General features: G+C 41.8%; 1 protein-coding gene across 5 annotated transcripts; it reads right to left on the reverse strand.

Moving 5' to 3' along the window:
- Positions 1-43: 43 nt before the first annotated feature.
- Positions 44-15,346, reverse strand: HMGXB4 (HMG-box containing 4). Of its 5 annotated transcripts, XR_004779485.2 has the most exons (12): positions 15,322-15,346; positions 13,106-13,211; positions 12,345-12,457; positions 10,926-11,001; positions 8,707-9,929; positions 7,394-7,475; positions 6,835-6,899; positions 6,439-6,544; positions 5,728-5,897; positions 4,384-4,506; positions 1,260-2,384; positions 44-563 (listed from the first exon to the last, which is right to left on the reverse strand). XR_004779485.2 is itself a non-coding variant. In XM_050708041.1 (11 exons), the coding sequence occupies exons 2-11, from the start codon at positions 13,134-13,136 to the stop codon at positions 558-560; spliced, it is 1,995 nt and encodes a 664-aa protein (XP_050563998.1). In that variant the 5' UTR covers positions 13,137-13,211; positions 15,322-15,346; the 3' UTR covers positions 44-557. The 5 variants fall into 5 exon arrangements, 4 of the variants coding, with proteins under 4 accessions (XP_050563998.1, XP_035407695.1, XP_035407698.1 ...); XM_050708041.1 differs by lacking the exon at positions 1,260-2,384; XM_035551802.2 differs by having other exon boundaries at positions 44-2,384.
- Positions 15,347-16,861: the final 1,515 nt, after the last annotated feature.

Raw genomic sequence — 16,861 nt, forward strand, 5'->3', positions numbered from 1 at the left:
GCCCGGGGCGGTGCGAGATGCAAAGGGACGGCAGCGCTGCGGGTGTGTAACAAAAATATATTGTCGGAACGGTACAAAAAGGGGCCGTTGGGAACGGGAGCACAAAAGTATAAAAGCGGCGAGGCGCGGGCAAATCTTCCCGCTGGTACTGAACAGCACGAGATACAAAGTGTACAAATCTCACGTACAAACACGGGACGGGGGGGGGTGTGGGTTAGGTTTTCAAGCTCTTCGAGGAAAGGTTTTCCACTGTAGAGATGACAAAGCTGAAGCCGATCCCCCTCCGGTCCTCGCAGAGCAGATTTTTACCGTGTACCCAAAGCTCTCAGCTGCAGAGGGCTGGGAAGAGCCGGTTGCCTTGCAGCAGAATCCTTCGGTAGGGGCCAGGATGAGAAGCAGCAGCAGACCGCCTCCCTCCTGGGCCCTCTCCAACTCCAGGCTCGCTGGGATTAGTCACATACTGTGAAAACACGGATGCTCTGGTCTGAGGCTTGGGTTGAGAACGTGGATGGTGGTGTGAGAAGCTTCTGCCTCTTCCGCTAACTGATTGAGAAAGCCTAACACTGAAATGAGAAAAGCTCTGTAAGAGACAGAGTACCTTGTACGAGCACACCTGGGGAAAATACAGTAAAGAGGAATGGGGAGAAACATCCTCCCACACACCTGAGGATTTAATTTTTTAAGACTAGGGCTCAGCCATAAAAAGGGTCAGTTCAATCTCAACTGCCCTGAAAAAGGCAATCTAGACTTCAACGTGGAAGGAAAAATGAATGCTCTTCTGTCATTCTAAATTTGTTATGCTGTAAGGCTGAATATCCTGAAGTCAAATTATATTTCATCTGTTCTACCTAGCTTCTCAAGATAACCACTTTCTACAGACAAAATCTTTCTGGTAATTCCCCCATACAATGCCACTGCTTACTACTGTACACACATCTGATTCCTGCAGGAAGTGGTGAGGCAGACTTGGTATCTTCCACACACCGTTGGTAGAGGGAGGGATTTTTGCTTTTAAATTACGTGTATATATATATATATATGTACACAGTAATATACAGGATAAATTAAAATCTGTTACAGATATCGGTAAAAGTTAAATACATATGATATGCACACCACATACACATACATACAGACACAGAAACGCCTATATGAAAATCAAATGCTCTCCTGCAGCTCCTCTTCTAGAGGAACGGAAAGCCAAACACCAAGTATGTGGCTAGAAAGAAGGGGGATAAGTCCTATCCACTCACAGGTACCTTGGTCGGCTGCAACTGCTTCAAATTGGTCATTAGTCAACGTCTCACAGCAGCACCATGGCTCTTTCAATACTGCTGGTGAAAGGGATGGGGGATCAGCAAACTCAGAAACCAAGGTTGTCTGTTCACAAACCAGGGGCAAGATGGGCAGAAGCGATCCAAGTTTTTCCCATCTGCTATCGCTCTCTTCTCCATCAAAACAGGCTGACCATGCCCTGGAAAAATCAGCAGGAGGTGCATCCTCTCAAGCCAATGAAGTCTGTTGATAAATCGGTGCTAATGATGATTTGGATGCAAGTCGAAAAGAAAAGATTAAATTCTCTGTCATCTTCAACTTCATGACAAATGCCAGCTACCAGACCAGTAAGCTGACACTGACAACTTTTAGTTATTACTGACCAAAGAGGGGGGGTTAGAAGATGTGACCAAGAGGGAGAGCTCTCTGCATCTTTGATCAACTCTCCAGCTTTCCCCTCAAGCGGATTTTAAATTAAAAAAAAAAAAAAAAAAAAAAAGGTCAGGTGAAGAGTTCAATTCTATTTCTTGGTCCAACCTACATTACCTTCTCTACATGCCCATAGACTATAAAGAATACTTTACACTGGAAAGGGTATCAGGAGGTCGTCTTGTCCAACCCCTGCTTCTAAATTAAGTCCAACTACAGAAGGCCGCTCACTCAGTATTTGAATATCATCAAGGATGGAGATTCAACAACCTCTCTGGGTTGTTTCTATGACTACTCTCATGGTGATGTGTCCTTCCTTACATTGAGAAGTCCATTCTCTGGCTGCTTCCCCCACTAAAGGATCTGAATTTAAGGCTAGTATCTCAAAACCTTTCTGAATTCTTCATACAAATACTTTTAGATTGGATGACATTTCATCCACCGGCGAAGATCTGTTCTCTCACCTTAACTTCACAACTTTTCAAAAAAATAAGACAGTTACAATCCTATTTGTATACTGTACAGTTAAAAAAATTTAAAACCCTACACACAGAGTCCTTTGGGAGTGCCGGTGTAGTGCATATGTACACAGGTCAGTTACACAGAAGTTGAGTAAATCCCAGGATCTTTTCCCATCAAAGTCCAGGCATGATGTAGGCGATGTTGTCTAGTGTGTTTGACTGGGAAAAGAAATTCAATGTTTTAATGTCAGGTAATGACTCAGAATCCTTAAAAAAATGACATAGATGAGTGTACTACACACACATTCATTTGTCTTACAAGTTACTGTATTGTGCGACAACAAAACTGTCTAGTCACCACTAGCCCCCCGGCAGCTAGACTTATTTTCACGTTTTTGGAAACTTAACTAAACATAAAGGTAGCCTCGGTATTTGGAAGCACCTAGAAATAAAGAAAATGCTCAAGGCTTTCCTCAAGTGACTTCCTCCTAATGAACCCTACTCTCCGTCTTTGGATTTGAAAGAAGCCACATGGACTGTATCTCATCAACCACTGGGAAGATGTGGTAAAGGACTTACGTAAAGCAATCTACGCTGTAGAATGTAAAAACAACAACAACAAAACTGACTTTAAACCTGACTTTACACTCACAAGTCCTTTAAGAAATTCTGCAGTATATCAGAGAAGAACCCTCAAAAACACCAACTCGTAGGGTGTCAGAGAAAAAGAATTGCTTTCCAGTTTTCACTACTACTTGTAACAAACTTCTGAGACTAGGAGTCCTTTTTTGCGTATCAGAAAACAAAAGGCAGCAGTTTACTATCTCTATGTTCTTCAAATGCAGCATTTCAGTAACTTCACATCTGTGGCTGGATGGCTGAAGGCCTTAGGAATACCTTTTAACTGCTGAAAACAAAGGAGCTGGATCTGTTAACGATGGTGATTTTAAAATTTAACAATGCCACCTACTGACTGAAAATATAAATTGCATACTATATGCAACACGACCCCTGGCAACTTTATCTCATCTTGGAATACCAGTTTTTACATGTCTGACTGTAAAAATCAGAGTAGTTTCTTTATTATCAAGCCTGGATACCAGTTTTCAGAAGTGAATGGTAAGTGCCTTAATCCACCTGAAGCTTCATTGCTCCTTGTAACAAACAATAAGTTGATCAAGTTTCCAAGATAGGCACGATTAGTCATGTGGAAAAGGGGTGTCACTTGCTTTGAATGCACTTGGCAAGCAAAGAGAAAAGCATAGGATGTTTTTCCATGGCTTATGATGGGAACACCCCACTGACTCAGCTTCTGTGTAGACAGCCAGTTTGTTGGAGCTCACAGCCTAAGCTGCCAAATTTGCTGCTGTTGTTAACAGTCATTTCTCAGAATGAATCAATATTTGGGATGTCCTATAAAAACATGCCAATTCATACCCCATTTTTGTTGTTCTCTCGTTCAGATAGGTTTGCAATCTCTTGATGTTTGCAGACCATATACTTACTCATTTTTGCTCCTCTTCTCCTCTGCCTATTTGCGCCCCCTGTTGGAGGTATGACTTCAGATTCCTTTTCTACTGCTGCCATATTAATCTATGTCCACATCATGCCACATTGAGGTCACAAGCTCTTACTAAATCAGGGCTCAATAACAAGTATAATTTAAAGTGGAAAAGAACCTCTAGTTATCTAGTTCCTTAAAACACGGACTACTTTCCTTTCCTTGGATGAGGTTACACATGTGAAAGGCCCTACTCAGTCACATTAGGAATCCTAACTGAGATCACAAGTTATTTTTTATGTTGCAAAAGAAAACAATGTGTGAACACAAAGAATCTGGAAGTTGCTTCTTTTTTTTTAATGGAAAATCAGAACTTTCAAAAACTGTATATGTACAGGTGCTTGTATTTGATTCAGATGGGTCGATTCAGTCCCTAAAACAGGACCTACACACGCTGCAACCAATGGAACAAATATTAAGTCAGTTTCTACTGGGAAAAAAACAATCAAACAAACAAACCACAACATTGTACAATACCCTACAGCGTTAACATCTTAAGGAATTTCAAGAAATATCCCTCTATAACAATGTATGACCAAGACAATTTTCTTATTGCACTGGAATTGTAATTGCATCGTAAAATTGATTCATCGGAAAACTATCTGGACTCTGCTGAAATTAACAAGGCTACAATGAAAATAGCCACAAGGAACTCACCAAAACTTGCTTAGGGCAGCCATTCAACTCAGGTAGTTGTGTGGTCAGACATGTTAATGGGCCCAAAGCACAGATGATAGAATCCAGAAGTACTGACAAACTTCCTGAAACAGCCACCATTCCCTGGAAGTAAGGAAAGAAAAAATTGATGGGGACAATTACTGGAAAATACAGTTCCTTCACAACTATATTGATTCTTACTCAGATGCTGTATCCTCACGCCTGAGCGACCACTTCCATTACTTACACAGTAACAAAACTATGTCAGAGTTCACAGAAAGACTGATGGCTCAAAAAAAAAAAAAAAGAATTAAACAGGTAACATACTGATGTAGGAAAAACAAAGGGAGCAAAATAAAAGGTCAGAAAGTTGTTGGGTTTATATATGACTTAATTCCACAATTTTTGCAATATGTTTTTCTTGCCCCATTTGATACTATCTACTATGACAATTACCTGAGTCCTAAAGGCAATAGTTGTTTTATTACTGAAGCCTAAGGAAATACTAAGTCTGTAAAAATACTTTAGTTATCAATATACCTTCAAAAATGGAATGTATTTGTGTGTCGTTCTGTAAAGGGAAAGATTTTTACTCCAAATCTTTTTCCTCTGAAGAATGACCTCAATGAGGTCATACCAGAAACTGCAGAAATGCAGTAAGATTCATTTTCTTGCTGATAAAACAAGCAAGCGTAGTGGGATGAGCTGACCATGTTAGCCATAAAACTCACTGACATTTGATATTTGAGCCAAGTATGTGTTCTGCTTACAGGCTAAGCTGAGTTCTAAACTCTGTGTGTGTGTGTACAATTACTACTGCGTAACACTAGAAAAACACTGGAAAATACTACATCTTCTAGATTACCATGTAAGTTGAAACAACAGTAGCCACTACTTAAAGCACTGGGAACATGACACCACCAGAAAACAACAGGACATGCAAAAACATCTTGGTAATGGCCTTCTCTGATGGTTTTCTTAGAAGGCTTGAGAGTGTTAACTGGGCCAGAGGTCATAAAAAACAGCAAGAAAATACCAGATGCAAGGTGAACATATAGTAAGAAAAGATTGGTTTGTAGAGACAAGGACAATTGCCTTCAAGGACACAGAGCTGCAAGTGAAGGACCTGTCTTTCTTTGCTGCCTACTGTTTACTGAGAAACAACGCTTTTTATTTCGCTGAAAATAAACAACAATGCATCAAAGAAGCATGACACACCACCTGTAATTTCTCTTCCTAGTAGAAAAGCATTGCCTAACTGTTTAAGTAAAACAAAATAGTAACCCCCTGATCCTATGTGTAAATTATATGACATCACTGAGACGTTGCTGGTTACAGACTCACCTCTGTTTCCTGCAGTCTGTGTCCAATGAGGCTCAGAGATTCGCCCAGCAATTGTAAATGTGCAGCTACATCTATAGGATCTGTCTCAGGGACTTTGGCTGGTGAGGAAGGCAACACCACAGTGCTGGTGGGGGATTTCTTTTGAGGGGAAATCACTCCTGGTGGAGAAGCTGTAAATACATGAATTAAAATTCCGTATTACCCACTTTCATTCTTTTACTTTCAAGTCTATTTACTTTCTAAAGTTCAAATCTCAAAGATGTGAGATGCTTAAATAGCTCTGTGGATCTTCTCCTGTTGTCTTTACAGAAAGAACTTGCCTTCAAAGCACGTACCTCAGCTGTCTGCGATCTGGTAGCTTTGGAAGATTTGGTAAACAGAGATGCCAAGCCATGAACAACCCTTTTTCCTCTTGCACCTAGCTACTCTCACTAGAACTTCTCTGTTGCTTCTTCTTGCTTTATGTTTCAAACCCTGAAGTGCTAAAACCAATACCATCTTACTAATTAGACAAGGAAATCTTTTAGAAAAGTGCTGACATCATTCTCGCTCCTGAAGGAACACTGTTGTTGAGTAATACTATGAGTTAAATGTCAAGACTTGTGAAAAAGCAGGTAAGAATGAGGAACAAGAAGTTCATTATTTTACAGTCTACACCATCTTCCCCACTCCAAAAAAAAACAAGTAGAGCATATAAAGTGCAACAATTACCTTTTATTTTTGGAGCACCATCTGAAGACGATGCCTTTCGCTTCACAGTGGTGGCTTCTGCTTTATTCTGCTTGTGCTGCAGATACTGAGCTTTCTGTTTCCAGACCTGCAGTTACCACGGTACAAAAAGAGAGATTTACAGTATTAGGTAATTTTCATACCTGACGCCAAGACCTGGAGGCAAAATGATGTTACACAGTTAAGTGGTGAAGCAATGCCACAAGAAGAAAACGGATGCTTTTATGACCACAAGGGCAAGATAACACACTTTTCCATACTTTGGGGACAGAGGTAATATTTTTTAAGGTATGGTGGAATTACTGTTAGCATGTTCTGACCTAAGGACACAGTTTACAAAAATCATTTAAAAAAAAAAAATATCTCACACATGCTTACCAGTTTATCCTTCTCAGGGAGCTGCTTCCACACTTCTGCCAGCTTTTTACTTAGGTCTCCAAAATCTGATAGGAGGAGAAATAAAAATGTTTCAAATAAATTAAATAATAAAGTTGTGGTGAGAACATAGGAAATTTATGTGAATGTCAACAGTGTGAAAAACTGGCCTACACATATACATTTAGGAAGCAACCACCACTGGAACTCTCCACACTGTCCAGAAAATGATTTTTTCCTTACTGTCTAAAATGAAGAAAAAAAAAAAACACAAACAAAACCCCACAGCCTGATACAGGGAATGTAAGACCGTAAGACCACACATGCTGAAAAATGACACAACAAAGGCAACTCTTTAAGTAAAAGACAGGAAGAGCAGGCAGTTCCTTAATCCAGATTCACAGCTTGGTTAATATCCAATGAAAGCAAATCATGAAATCCATTTCTGTCCTTTTGCTACCTCAAAGATTAAGAGGTTGATATCATACAGAGAAGGTACGTCCTGTTAATTAATCAGACTGATTTATAATCAAGAATAGAGAAGGCTAGATTATTTTCTCACCTATCCTAGGGTGCTCAGACACAATATTTGTACGATACTCCTTACAGAACACTTGATAGGCAGACATGTTTTTCTTCTTTGGCTAGTCAGAAGAAGAAAAGGAAACAAACATTTTTAGTTATAAAGGGACCTACTCAATTTCATTAGTAATTCTGCATTTATCAGACTTAAAGAAAGATACTGTACTTAGATCAAGAAGGTAAAATGGCAGTTTTACATGTGTTACATACGTTTACTGGCTGAATTTAGTGGGTATGAAAGCACAAGAACCAGCCAGAATCAGTTTTAGCATAAAGCTTATCTTGCAACAAGTCTATCAATACAATTCATTCATAAACCACCACCTTTGCTATTCTAAATCCACAATCAACATTTAATGCTGTTCATATATCTCAGTTTTAGAACTTAAAATTGATTAAAATAACAAAAAAACCCTGTCATACTATTCACAGTACCTACGATGGATCTGTCAAAACAGTTCAGTTTTTCTTTTATATCTCTGTTTTGTTCTATTCCTTGCATCCTTACAGATCACTTCATATTTGCAGGAAAACAAACCGTTTAAGATAGCAGAGGCACAATCAACTTCCAGACTGTGATCAGAGAAAACTTACCACACAGGACACAGTGAGAGCTGACCAAATCTGGGTTATGGCCACCCATTTCCTGTTACAAAGCAACTCTTGTCTATCTGGCAGAAACCGTTTTACCCTATTATACACTTACATAGCTATAATTACGTTATCTGGAAATCTCAGACACACTCCAGCTACAATTTTTCCTACTTGCACTTCAGAGCATTAACCATGGAAACCCGAATTTCTGAGTACAGGATGAAAGTGAGAATGTGGTAGTCTATAAGAATTAGATCTTTATCTTAATACAGGAATAAATGGGTGGATAACTTCACTCTTCCAAGTTAAAGAGTTCAACTCCTTTTTTACAGGAACTGTGATGATGGACTAGATGACTCCCAGACAAGACTAAAATTCTGCCTGGTAATAGTTAGAACCAGTTACCTTAGAAAACAATGTAGTTGTGGCACGGTCTGTACCAAGCAGATTAAGTATAACCTTTTCAAAGGACCTTTACTGGCTAAAGACTGCCTGTGTCACAAAAAAAACCCAATGCTTTATATTTCTTTTACTACGAACAGAAATCACGGTAGCTGAAATACTTTTGCCAAACATGCTGCAATGAAACCATCAATGCTACTACTAATTATGCTTCAATTTAAGAAGTTTTTGGAAGGAAGTGTGTAATTCACTATTACCCATCACCCAATTTCAATTTTCCCTTCAAATTTTCCTTACTTTTTCCCTTTCTCTTTCCCTTTCTCGTTCCTTTTCTCTTTCTCTTTCCTTTTCCCGTTCCTTTTCTCTTTCCTTTTCCCGTTCCTTTTCTCTTTCCTTTTCCCGTTCCTTTTCTCTTTCTCGTTCCTTTTCTCTTTCCTTTTCCTTTTCCCGTTCCTTTTCTCTTTCCTTTTCCCGTTCCTTTTCTCTTTCCTTTTCTTGTTCCTTTTCCTTTTCTCTTTCTCTTTCCTTTTCCTTTTCTCGTTCCTTTTCCTTTTCTCGTTCCTTTTCTTTTTCTTTTTCCCATTTTTCAGCTTTTTCCTTCTCCTTTTCTTCCTTCTTCCTCCTCCTCTCACTTTGTCCATCTGAGTGATAAATAGTAGGATGAGGTGGAGGAAGAACATAGGGAGTACTGGAAGGAGGTGGTGGTGACACTGTTACTTCTGCTACTGCCACAGAAGAGTGCCCAGAACTCTTTTTAGATTTAGAATGTTTCTTCTCTCTGTGTTTCTCCTTGTCTTTTTTTTTCTTACTTTTTTTTGACTTCTTCTTCTTCTTGATCTCCCGGTAGGAATCATCTATCACTAGCTCTCCAGCCTCCAACTCCCCACCAGAAGAGGAACCAGATTCTGGTGGTGCCTCCACACCCGAAGTCTCATACTCACTCCCATGGCCTTCCGAAAACATGGATGTGTCGGCACCAAAACTCTCAGAAGGGGGACGTGAGTCTGGAGGAGGTTTGTGCTTCTTCCGGGATGACTTCTGGAAGCTCTGCACTTCATGACCCAGATGGAATGAGCCCTGCTCATCTCGAGATGATTTTTTGGAAGATTTCTTTGCAGCTGCTGGTGCTGAAGAGTAGGAGAAAGAATCATCATCTGCAGCACTACTTTTCTCTTTTGGTGAAAGGATAAGCTTCATCTTCAAGCCATCAGGTTCACGAAGAGTAAGGGTCTCTGTGTTCACATAGAGAGGTTTCATTTTTTTAGTTTTGTGGTAGCTGCCATCATCCACTGAGTGCTCCCCACTGCTTCCACTCAATTTCTTCTTGTGGTGCTCCTTTTTGCTTTCAGAATGGCCAGAGGAAGAATAAGATGATTTTTCGGATGTCTTCTTTGAAGACTTGGAGCTTGTGGCCAAAGGTGAGGTGATAGCCTTGAGTACATCCATGTTTTTATCAGCTGAGGATGGGCTTGAAACTGCTTTTTTCTTCTTCTTTGATGGTGGATCCAAAGATGAAAGATCTGGAAAAAGTCAAGAGAAATGTTCATCAAGATGATTCCCTTAAAGACATTACTACGCTAGTCAAAAGAAACAAAGTGGGAACCTTGCAAAACTTGTTATTACAGCTAACCGATCTGCATCCTGTCTCAAGAAGAAAGTCTCTGAAATTTGCAGGCAGCTCAGCGTGTCCTCATGGATATGGATCGGGAGTTGTAACACCAGAGCTGATCAAAATATTTAATGCAGAAAGACAGAGTGGGAAAGTTCTTGAAGTTTCATCAAACTTTGTATTCTATCATAAACCAGTATATTTTGATGAAAATACATCTTACTGAACCTGAAATATTACATCTCAAGTGCAAGGTTGTCACATCACTTTTAGCCGAGACCAATGAATTGAGAACATGAGCTTTTTCATTCTAAAAACAGACTTATGACAAAATTTCAGTTTATAAAGATATTCCAAAGATGTGGCTTCTTTTGGAATCGGGACAAAAATAAATCTTAAACCTGCTGTTAAGCTTTTATGAGCTGAATTGTCATTTCCTGGCCAGGTTTTTCATTGTGAGAACAGTATTTCTGTATTTAAACTGAACCCAAAAGCATTCACTGTGTAACCTGACACATTCTGCTTTTATAAATTTACAGAAATTAATTATTATCTGCAAATAAAATTACAGCTCATAATATAATAAGCAAAAAAACAATGCAAACACAAAAAGGGAAGGCATGGGTTAGAAAACAAACTTGTCCATGAGAAGGGACATGGAAGATCCCTGCCTTAACAACAGTAACTTTTATGCTAGACTTTGAAAACGTCATTCCCTAATCTTTTGCTGCCTGGCGCAGCAGAAACCTGATCAGAACCAGGTTTCTGACTACATCAATCTGTCTTAGGACAAGGAATTCTCTCCCATAAAGTGCTAACCACAAAGTTTGATGACATTGGTTTAACAGCATCTTTTCCTCAAAGTCATGATCTGCCAGCCCCTTCCGCTGCCTGACTGCCGTCTTACCTCTGGAGCCGTACTCATCGGAGGAGTGCTTCTTCTTCTTTTTGTGAGGTTCTGTGCCTGGAAAGAGCTCACTGTCCTAGAATAAGAACAAAAAAAGTTGCTGATAAACAACAGGGAAATAATTTGAGGTTCACATGGACTGGTCACATAGATTATAATTTCTGGGAGATATCAAGAGACATTTGTACTACTGCGATGCCAAGGAACCCTCGGTGTGAACCAGGATTCTCATTCTAGGAGCTAAACCAGCAAAGGAAACATAGTCTGTTCCCAAAGTCCACAGTGTAGATTTAAGGTAAGAGACAAAAAGCAGGTTATGGATAGGTGGGAGAATACAAAAAACAGTCAGAATTGGTTTCAGCACATCAGACAACTAACTGGCATCAAGCTTTCTGTGGACGCTGCAGCACAACAGGACTATAAGGAAATTCAAAGACAAATCTCTACAAGGAGTTCCCCTCCAGTGAGAGGAGCACTACACAAGAAAACTTGAAAAAGCACTCTTGAAACTGTTAAGAAATGGCCAATGAAAGCCAGTACTCGGACATCAGCCGATAGGTTGATAAAAGATCGACAACTACCTCTTAATAAAGCTAAGAAATAACTAAGCATGCGTAGGCTGTCAAGCCTTGAAGCAATTCATATTTAATGTGCTGAAGAAGATAAAAGAAGTGAAAGAAGGGACAGAGAAGTGACAATTAAAACGATGGGCCAGAAAGCTGACCAAAATAACTCATGACACCCCATTATTATTATTTGTTTCTTGACTGCTTTATGGTCTAAAAATGAAGCTCCTCTATAGAATTCCATCTACATGGCAGAAGATTTCCATTTTAAACTTGAACTTCTTTTGCAGATTTTAAAAAACTAAAACCAATCACAAGATGGTCACCTTTGAGCTAACAGCAGAAATTTTAGCTCAAAGAAGAAAGTTATGAAGTTGTTGCAACATGATTTCAGAGTTAAGGCCCCAAGGAGACAAACAGGGCAAGTTCACACCTCTCAAGAGCTATTGTTTCAGGCTGTATGCAGAATCAGAAAGACAACAGTGCATCAGTTAACGTTTTATTCATTCCTTGCTGGCTATTAATGCAACTATAAATTCTAAAAATCCCATTTCTTTGTGTAAAGAGTCAGTTATGCTATCTCAGCACTTACACCATTGCATATTAAGGCTAAGATGAGATTCTACTACCCTATTTTCTGAGGCCAGAAAAATCAGAATTGTTTGAAATTGGGACTAACACCCTCCATTTCCCCAAAAAAGCTACTGAACAATTCAGGACGTGATTACCTGTACTTGCTGTTTTCTACAGGCATTTTTATATACCAAAGAACATTGAAACATTCCATCCCATTTTATCTTAAGCTTTACACACTTTCTTACACCTTATACTTTTTCTCTGAAGGCTTCCTGACCTGTGTTGCTATTCTCTCCTCCTCTTGCAGCTGATCCCTGTAAGACCGTTTTTTCTCTCGCTGTGTCCTGACCGTAGCCAGCTCCACATCACTTCGGTCACTCTCTAGGAACTCTAAAATTTATGTGAAAGAGGAAAAAAATGAAGAAATGAAATACCACATTAAGGAACAATAGACACATTGACTATGCACAAAATAAGACAGGAGTGGACATTGGCATGGATTGACGCACAAAACCCAAAAAGCACTCGGGACTGAAAGATAACATTCTGTAATCTCTGACCGCAGGGACAGGGCTCAGTGCTCTAATGCTATAACATGAATTCTCAAGATATCGTTTCTAATCCTTGTTGATTTCTTCCTAAAGTCCTAACTGGACTTAGAAATGTTATCATCACTTACTGTATAGAATCTTAGAATTGCTTAGGTTGGAAAAGGCCTCTAAGATCTTCAAGTCCCCCTGGTCTCCCATTTCACACTGACCTACCAGGGAGAAGAAAGGCTGCAGTGGCAGAGTTCCCAGTCATGGTGGTTGCATTAGGAAATACCACCTGCTTCTCTAATCCCAGTACTGTGCATCTGGAAGTCAAGGGCTTGGGAACCTGCAAAATCTTGAACAGATTAAATTTAAGGTCCAATACCCTTCAATGGTCCATGGGAGACTAGCTTCCTTTCCCACTCTCTGACACCGTGGCCTGACAAGGGCTGCAGAGGGCACCCTTTTTTTGGCTACTCCCTCCGAGATTATGAAGCAGTCATACCTTCTTTCTTCTTGGAGTCATCATAAGCCATGGCGGTCCTGCAGGAGCCTGAGAATGTGTTGCCACGTCTGGGCTCCTTCCCCCGTTCCCATCTAAAGGAAAAGGTCTGAGAAACAGAGAATGAAAATAACGCTCCCATAAAGAAGAACCACAATGTAAAATGGGAAACTTCCTCTGAAACAAAAGAAGATTCTCTGGAAGACAGTGGGAAAACAAAGAAGTCTATCTCCTCTTCAGCTCCTACTCACCCTTTGGGTTTGACAGGTGTTTTTCTTTTTTTTATTAAGTTGGAGATTTTTTTTGTTTGTTGTTTTTAAAGATATAACAATATAACAAGACCACCTATTCACTGTAAAATCTCCGCATCATTAGAATAATTTATTCACAAAAACGGAAAGAGGGTGAGAATATAGCTGTTTGATTTTCATGACAAACAAAACTTCATCCGAACTTGTGTCCAAGACACGTTTCATCAGAAACCACTGTAGCAAACAGTGGGATACTTAAAAAGAAGTACCAAACCCATGAATCTCAGATGAAGTGAAGGAAAAAGATGAAAGCAGGCAGGAATCATTGTGCTATATAAGAATTATTTCAAATCTTTTGAACTAAAGGGTTGCACATCTTGTAATGAAGGCATACACCGTTCTGATGTGTTTCCTGACACTACCGCTGCAGCCATTCTGAATGTCAGCCTGGGAAAGGAAACGGAGTAAAGCGCTCCTTTCTCCTAGGACTTCTGCATCATCCAAGCTCCTGCAAGCTCCCAAATTTCAGGTCTCGTTTGAGTCAGTCTATTCCACAGTTGCTAGCATGCAGGAATAGGTATGGAATAGCTGCACTCCTCTGAGAAAACTGCTTTTGTTTTTCAGGCAGTGAACTGGTTAGCATGAAAAAGATGACCTCCTCTCATAAGTGATTAAAGCAACTGCACCCGACTGATTTTGTGTGGTTGTTGTGTATGTGTGCACATGCACACGTGAAGGTTCAACCACGAAGATCATGAAGTTTGTTCTTTCTAGCTCTCACAGTAATCCCGCCACATTTAAGTTACATTTGAATACCTAGAAAGCAGGAAACTTATGCTATGTCTCTGCATTTACATCAGTTTAATAAATAATTGGTTGAGAAAGTACAATGCATTCATCTTATGGTGGTTACTTAAGTGAAAGCACAAACTCACGACTAATTCAAGCTGACAAATACAGAGATGTTTCTGTTGAAATTCATAAGAATACAAGTGAATTCTTCAGGTTTTGGGAAGCCATCCACCACAAAATGTTTTAAGTCAGTATTCTGACTACTATACGTTGTGTGTGGCAAGCACATTGATTTGTAGGCAGAATTTATGTACGTGCGCAACAGCACTGCTCTTTACTATAAAAAAATCAAAAGCAACTATCTTGCCACTTGTGGGCTTACAATCCTGAGTGAGATCCTGCAAACACCTCATGATATTCAGCTCCCTGTTGCCTGGTGGAGTTCAGCGGGAACACAGGCGATGCTACCGCATGGTGCTCAGGTCTGGGGCCTGCTGTAGGCACTGCTCAGCACCACAAAGCCGCTGACAGTCCCTCACGAACGGATGATTTGAGGAAAACAAGATTTATTTATAAACGCGTGCCCCATCCTCACCGCCCACGGCTGCGGGACCAAGCCCCCCCGCGCCCCCCACGGCACTCCCAGGTTCCTCCACAGCCCTGTCGCGACTCTCTCCTCATCGCGATGCCTTCACGACCCGCAGGAGACACACGGGCGACCGGAGAGGGGGGGGGCAAACCCCACCATCGACCCCTCCGCCGCCCCACCGTGCAGCCGGGCCGCTCCCCGGGGCCTCCCCGCCGCCTTCGGCCGCCCCGCTCCCCCTCCCGTCCCCCCCTCTCACCCGAGCGGGCCCCGGCTTGACGCGGCCCCGGGGGCAGGGGACGGGGAGGAGGCGCCGCGGCCGCCTCACTCCGCGCCCCCGCTTCCCGCCTCGCCTCCCTCCGCCGCCGCCATCTTGGGGAAGGAGACAAGGGCCGAGCGCCGAGCGCCTCCGACGGGGAGGAGAAGGCGGAGGGAGGGGGGAGCGCCGAGAGTGTCGATGGGCGGGGAGGATGGGGAGCCATGTTGTGCTCAGGGGTTGCCTGCAATGTTCCCTTCAGGCACACGCAGCCTGACTGCCACAGCCACTGGCACCCGGTGGGTGCCTGGTGAGGAGCAGGTGCCCGTCTTACCCCTGCCTTCGAGGCAGCTTCCTCACAGTGCATGTGGTTGTGCTGTCACGACGCAACAGCCCCTCTCTCATCACCACGTCCTCACAGAGTCTGGGAGCTGGCTGTGCTTCCAGCAGGGGTTCGGTTTTTGGGTGGCTGTGCCTGCTACTGTGGGATCAATAGTAAAGAGTGAAATGCTGTTATTGAGAGAGCTTCTGTGTGATTAGTCATGCACACACGTGAACGGGCACATCTCCTCCAAGCCTATCTGATTGCCTGAGGAATTGGCTCGATGTGCTTCAGAGGTGCAGATGGAGTCGGGACCACCAGCTGCGCTGAGATAAGCGTGTCTGAGCAGTGTGCTCAGGGCTCCTGCAGGAGCAGGCATCATGCTGCTGTCACACCCTCCTAATCAATTGACCAAGGGTGGCAGGCAGGCAGGGCCAAAGCAAGCTACCCTCAGCTTCTTCTAAAGAGCTCATTCCTTGTTCACCCCTGGAAGGGATTCAAGAGAGAGCTAAAAATGCTCAAGAAATAACCTTTCTGCTCTCTGACCACTGCAGAGGTCCCCGTTCAACAAACCTCGACTGACTCTTAAAGACCATCATCTCTACCAATGCAGGAGTCTTCTTTTTATTTAGATGCCAGCAGGCACTCACATAACTCTTTGTCAGAGGCTGCTCTCCTTCATATGCTGCCTGCAGACTACAATTCCCAGCCATGCCTGAGGTTAAACCTGCCCCATCACAGGTATGCCAGTTCCCCAGCTCTTGCACATTCACCCTCTGGTCTTGCCAGTGACTTTGTGTCCTAACAAGTGCATAATGATGACAATTATTATTTGCATTATAGTAGGACATAAAGGAATTAGAAGAGGAGAGAAGCTTATGACTGTTACACTGCATGAATATATAGTGTGATCCAAAGTGAGGGGTACAGCCCCTCAGTTACCCAACTGCAGTGCACACAGATCAATGCTGCAAGTGCAGCAGCTGTAACACAACAGAGTAAAACTCACCAGCTCTTAGGATAAGTATTAAGACCTGTTCAGATGTTGTCATACATGTACGTGCATGCCTGCTGCTGGTCAAACTCTCTGAAGTCACTCCTTGCCCTCCAGCCCATAACCCAAGGAGGAGCTACACTCTTCATCAGTGGACAAGTGCCTCTCAAATTTATGACCTGACAGCCTACAGGTTAGGTGGACACAGAATGACAGCAAATCAAAATGGCATTAGTATGGCTGGGAGAGGCTAGGTGAAGCCTGGAGGAGCAGAGATAGAGATCGCTTTGAAAATCAAAAGCCTAAATTACCCTGGTGTTTGATGATGGCAAGTATTTGATAATGATAGCTAGTAAATGTGTAGGGAAGGTATGTTTAATATTCTGCACCGTAGAATGAGAAAGGATTCAAGCTCCCCTGCAGCTTAATGTTTTCAGCGCTGGATGTTTCAGGGATGTTAGAATGTGGTAGTGACTGCACGTAGAGCAGAGAGAATGAATTTGCAGGCGAATTTGCAAAAATAAGCATATAGCAGGATACTTGCATATAAAGCCACTG

The sequence above is a fragment of the Cygnus atratus genome, chromosome 1 (assembly GCF_013377495.2).
Source record: "Cygnus atratus isolate AKBS03 ecotype Queensland, Australia chromosome 1, CAtr_DNAZoo_HiC_assembly, whole genome shotgun sequence".
Taxonomy (NCBI): Eukaryota; Metazoa; Chordata; class Aves; order Anseriformes; family Anatidae; genus Cygnus; species Cygnus atratus.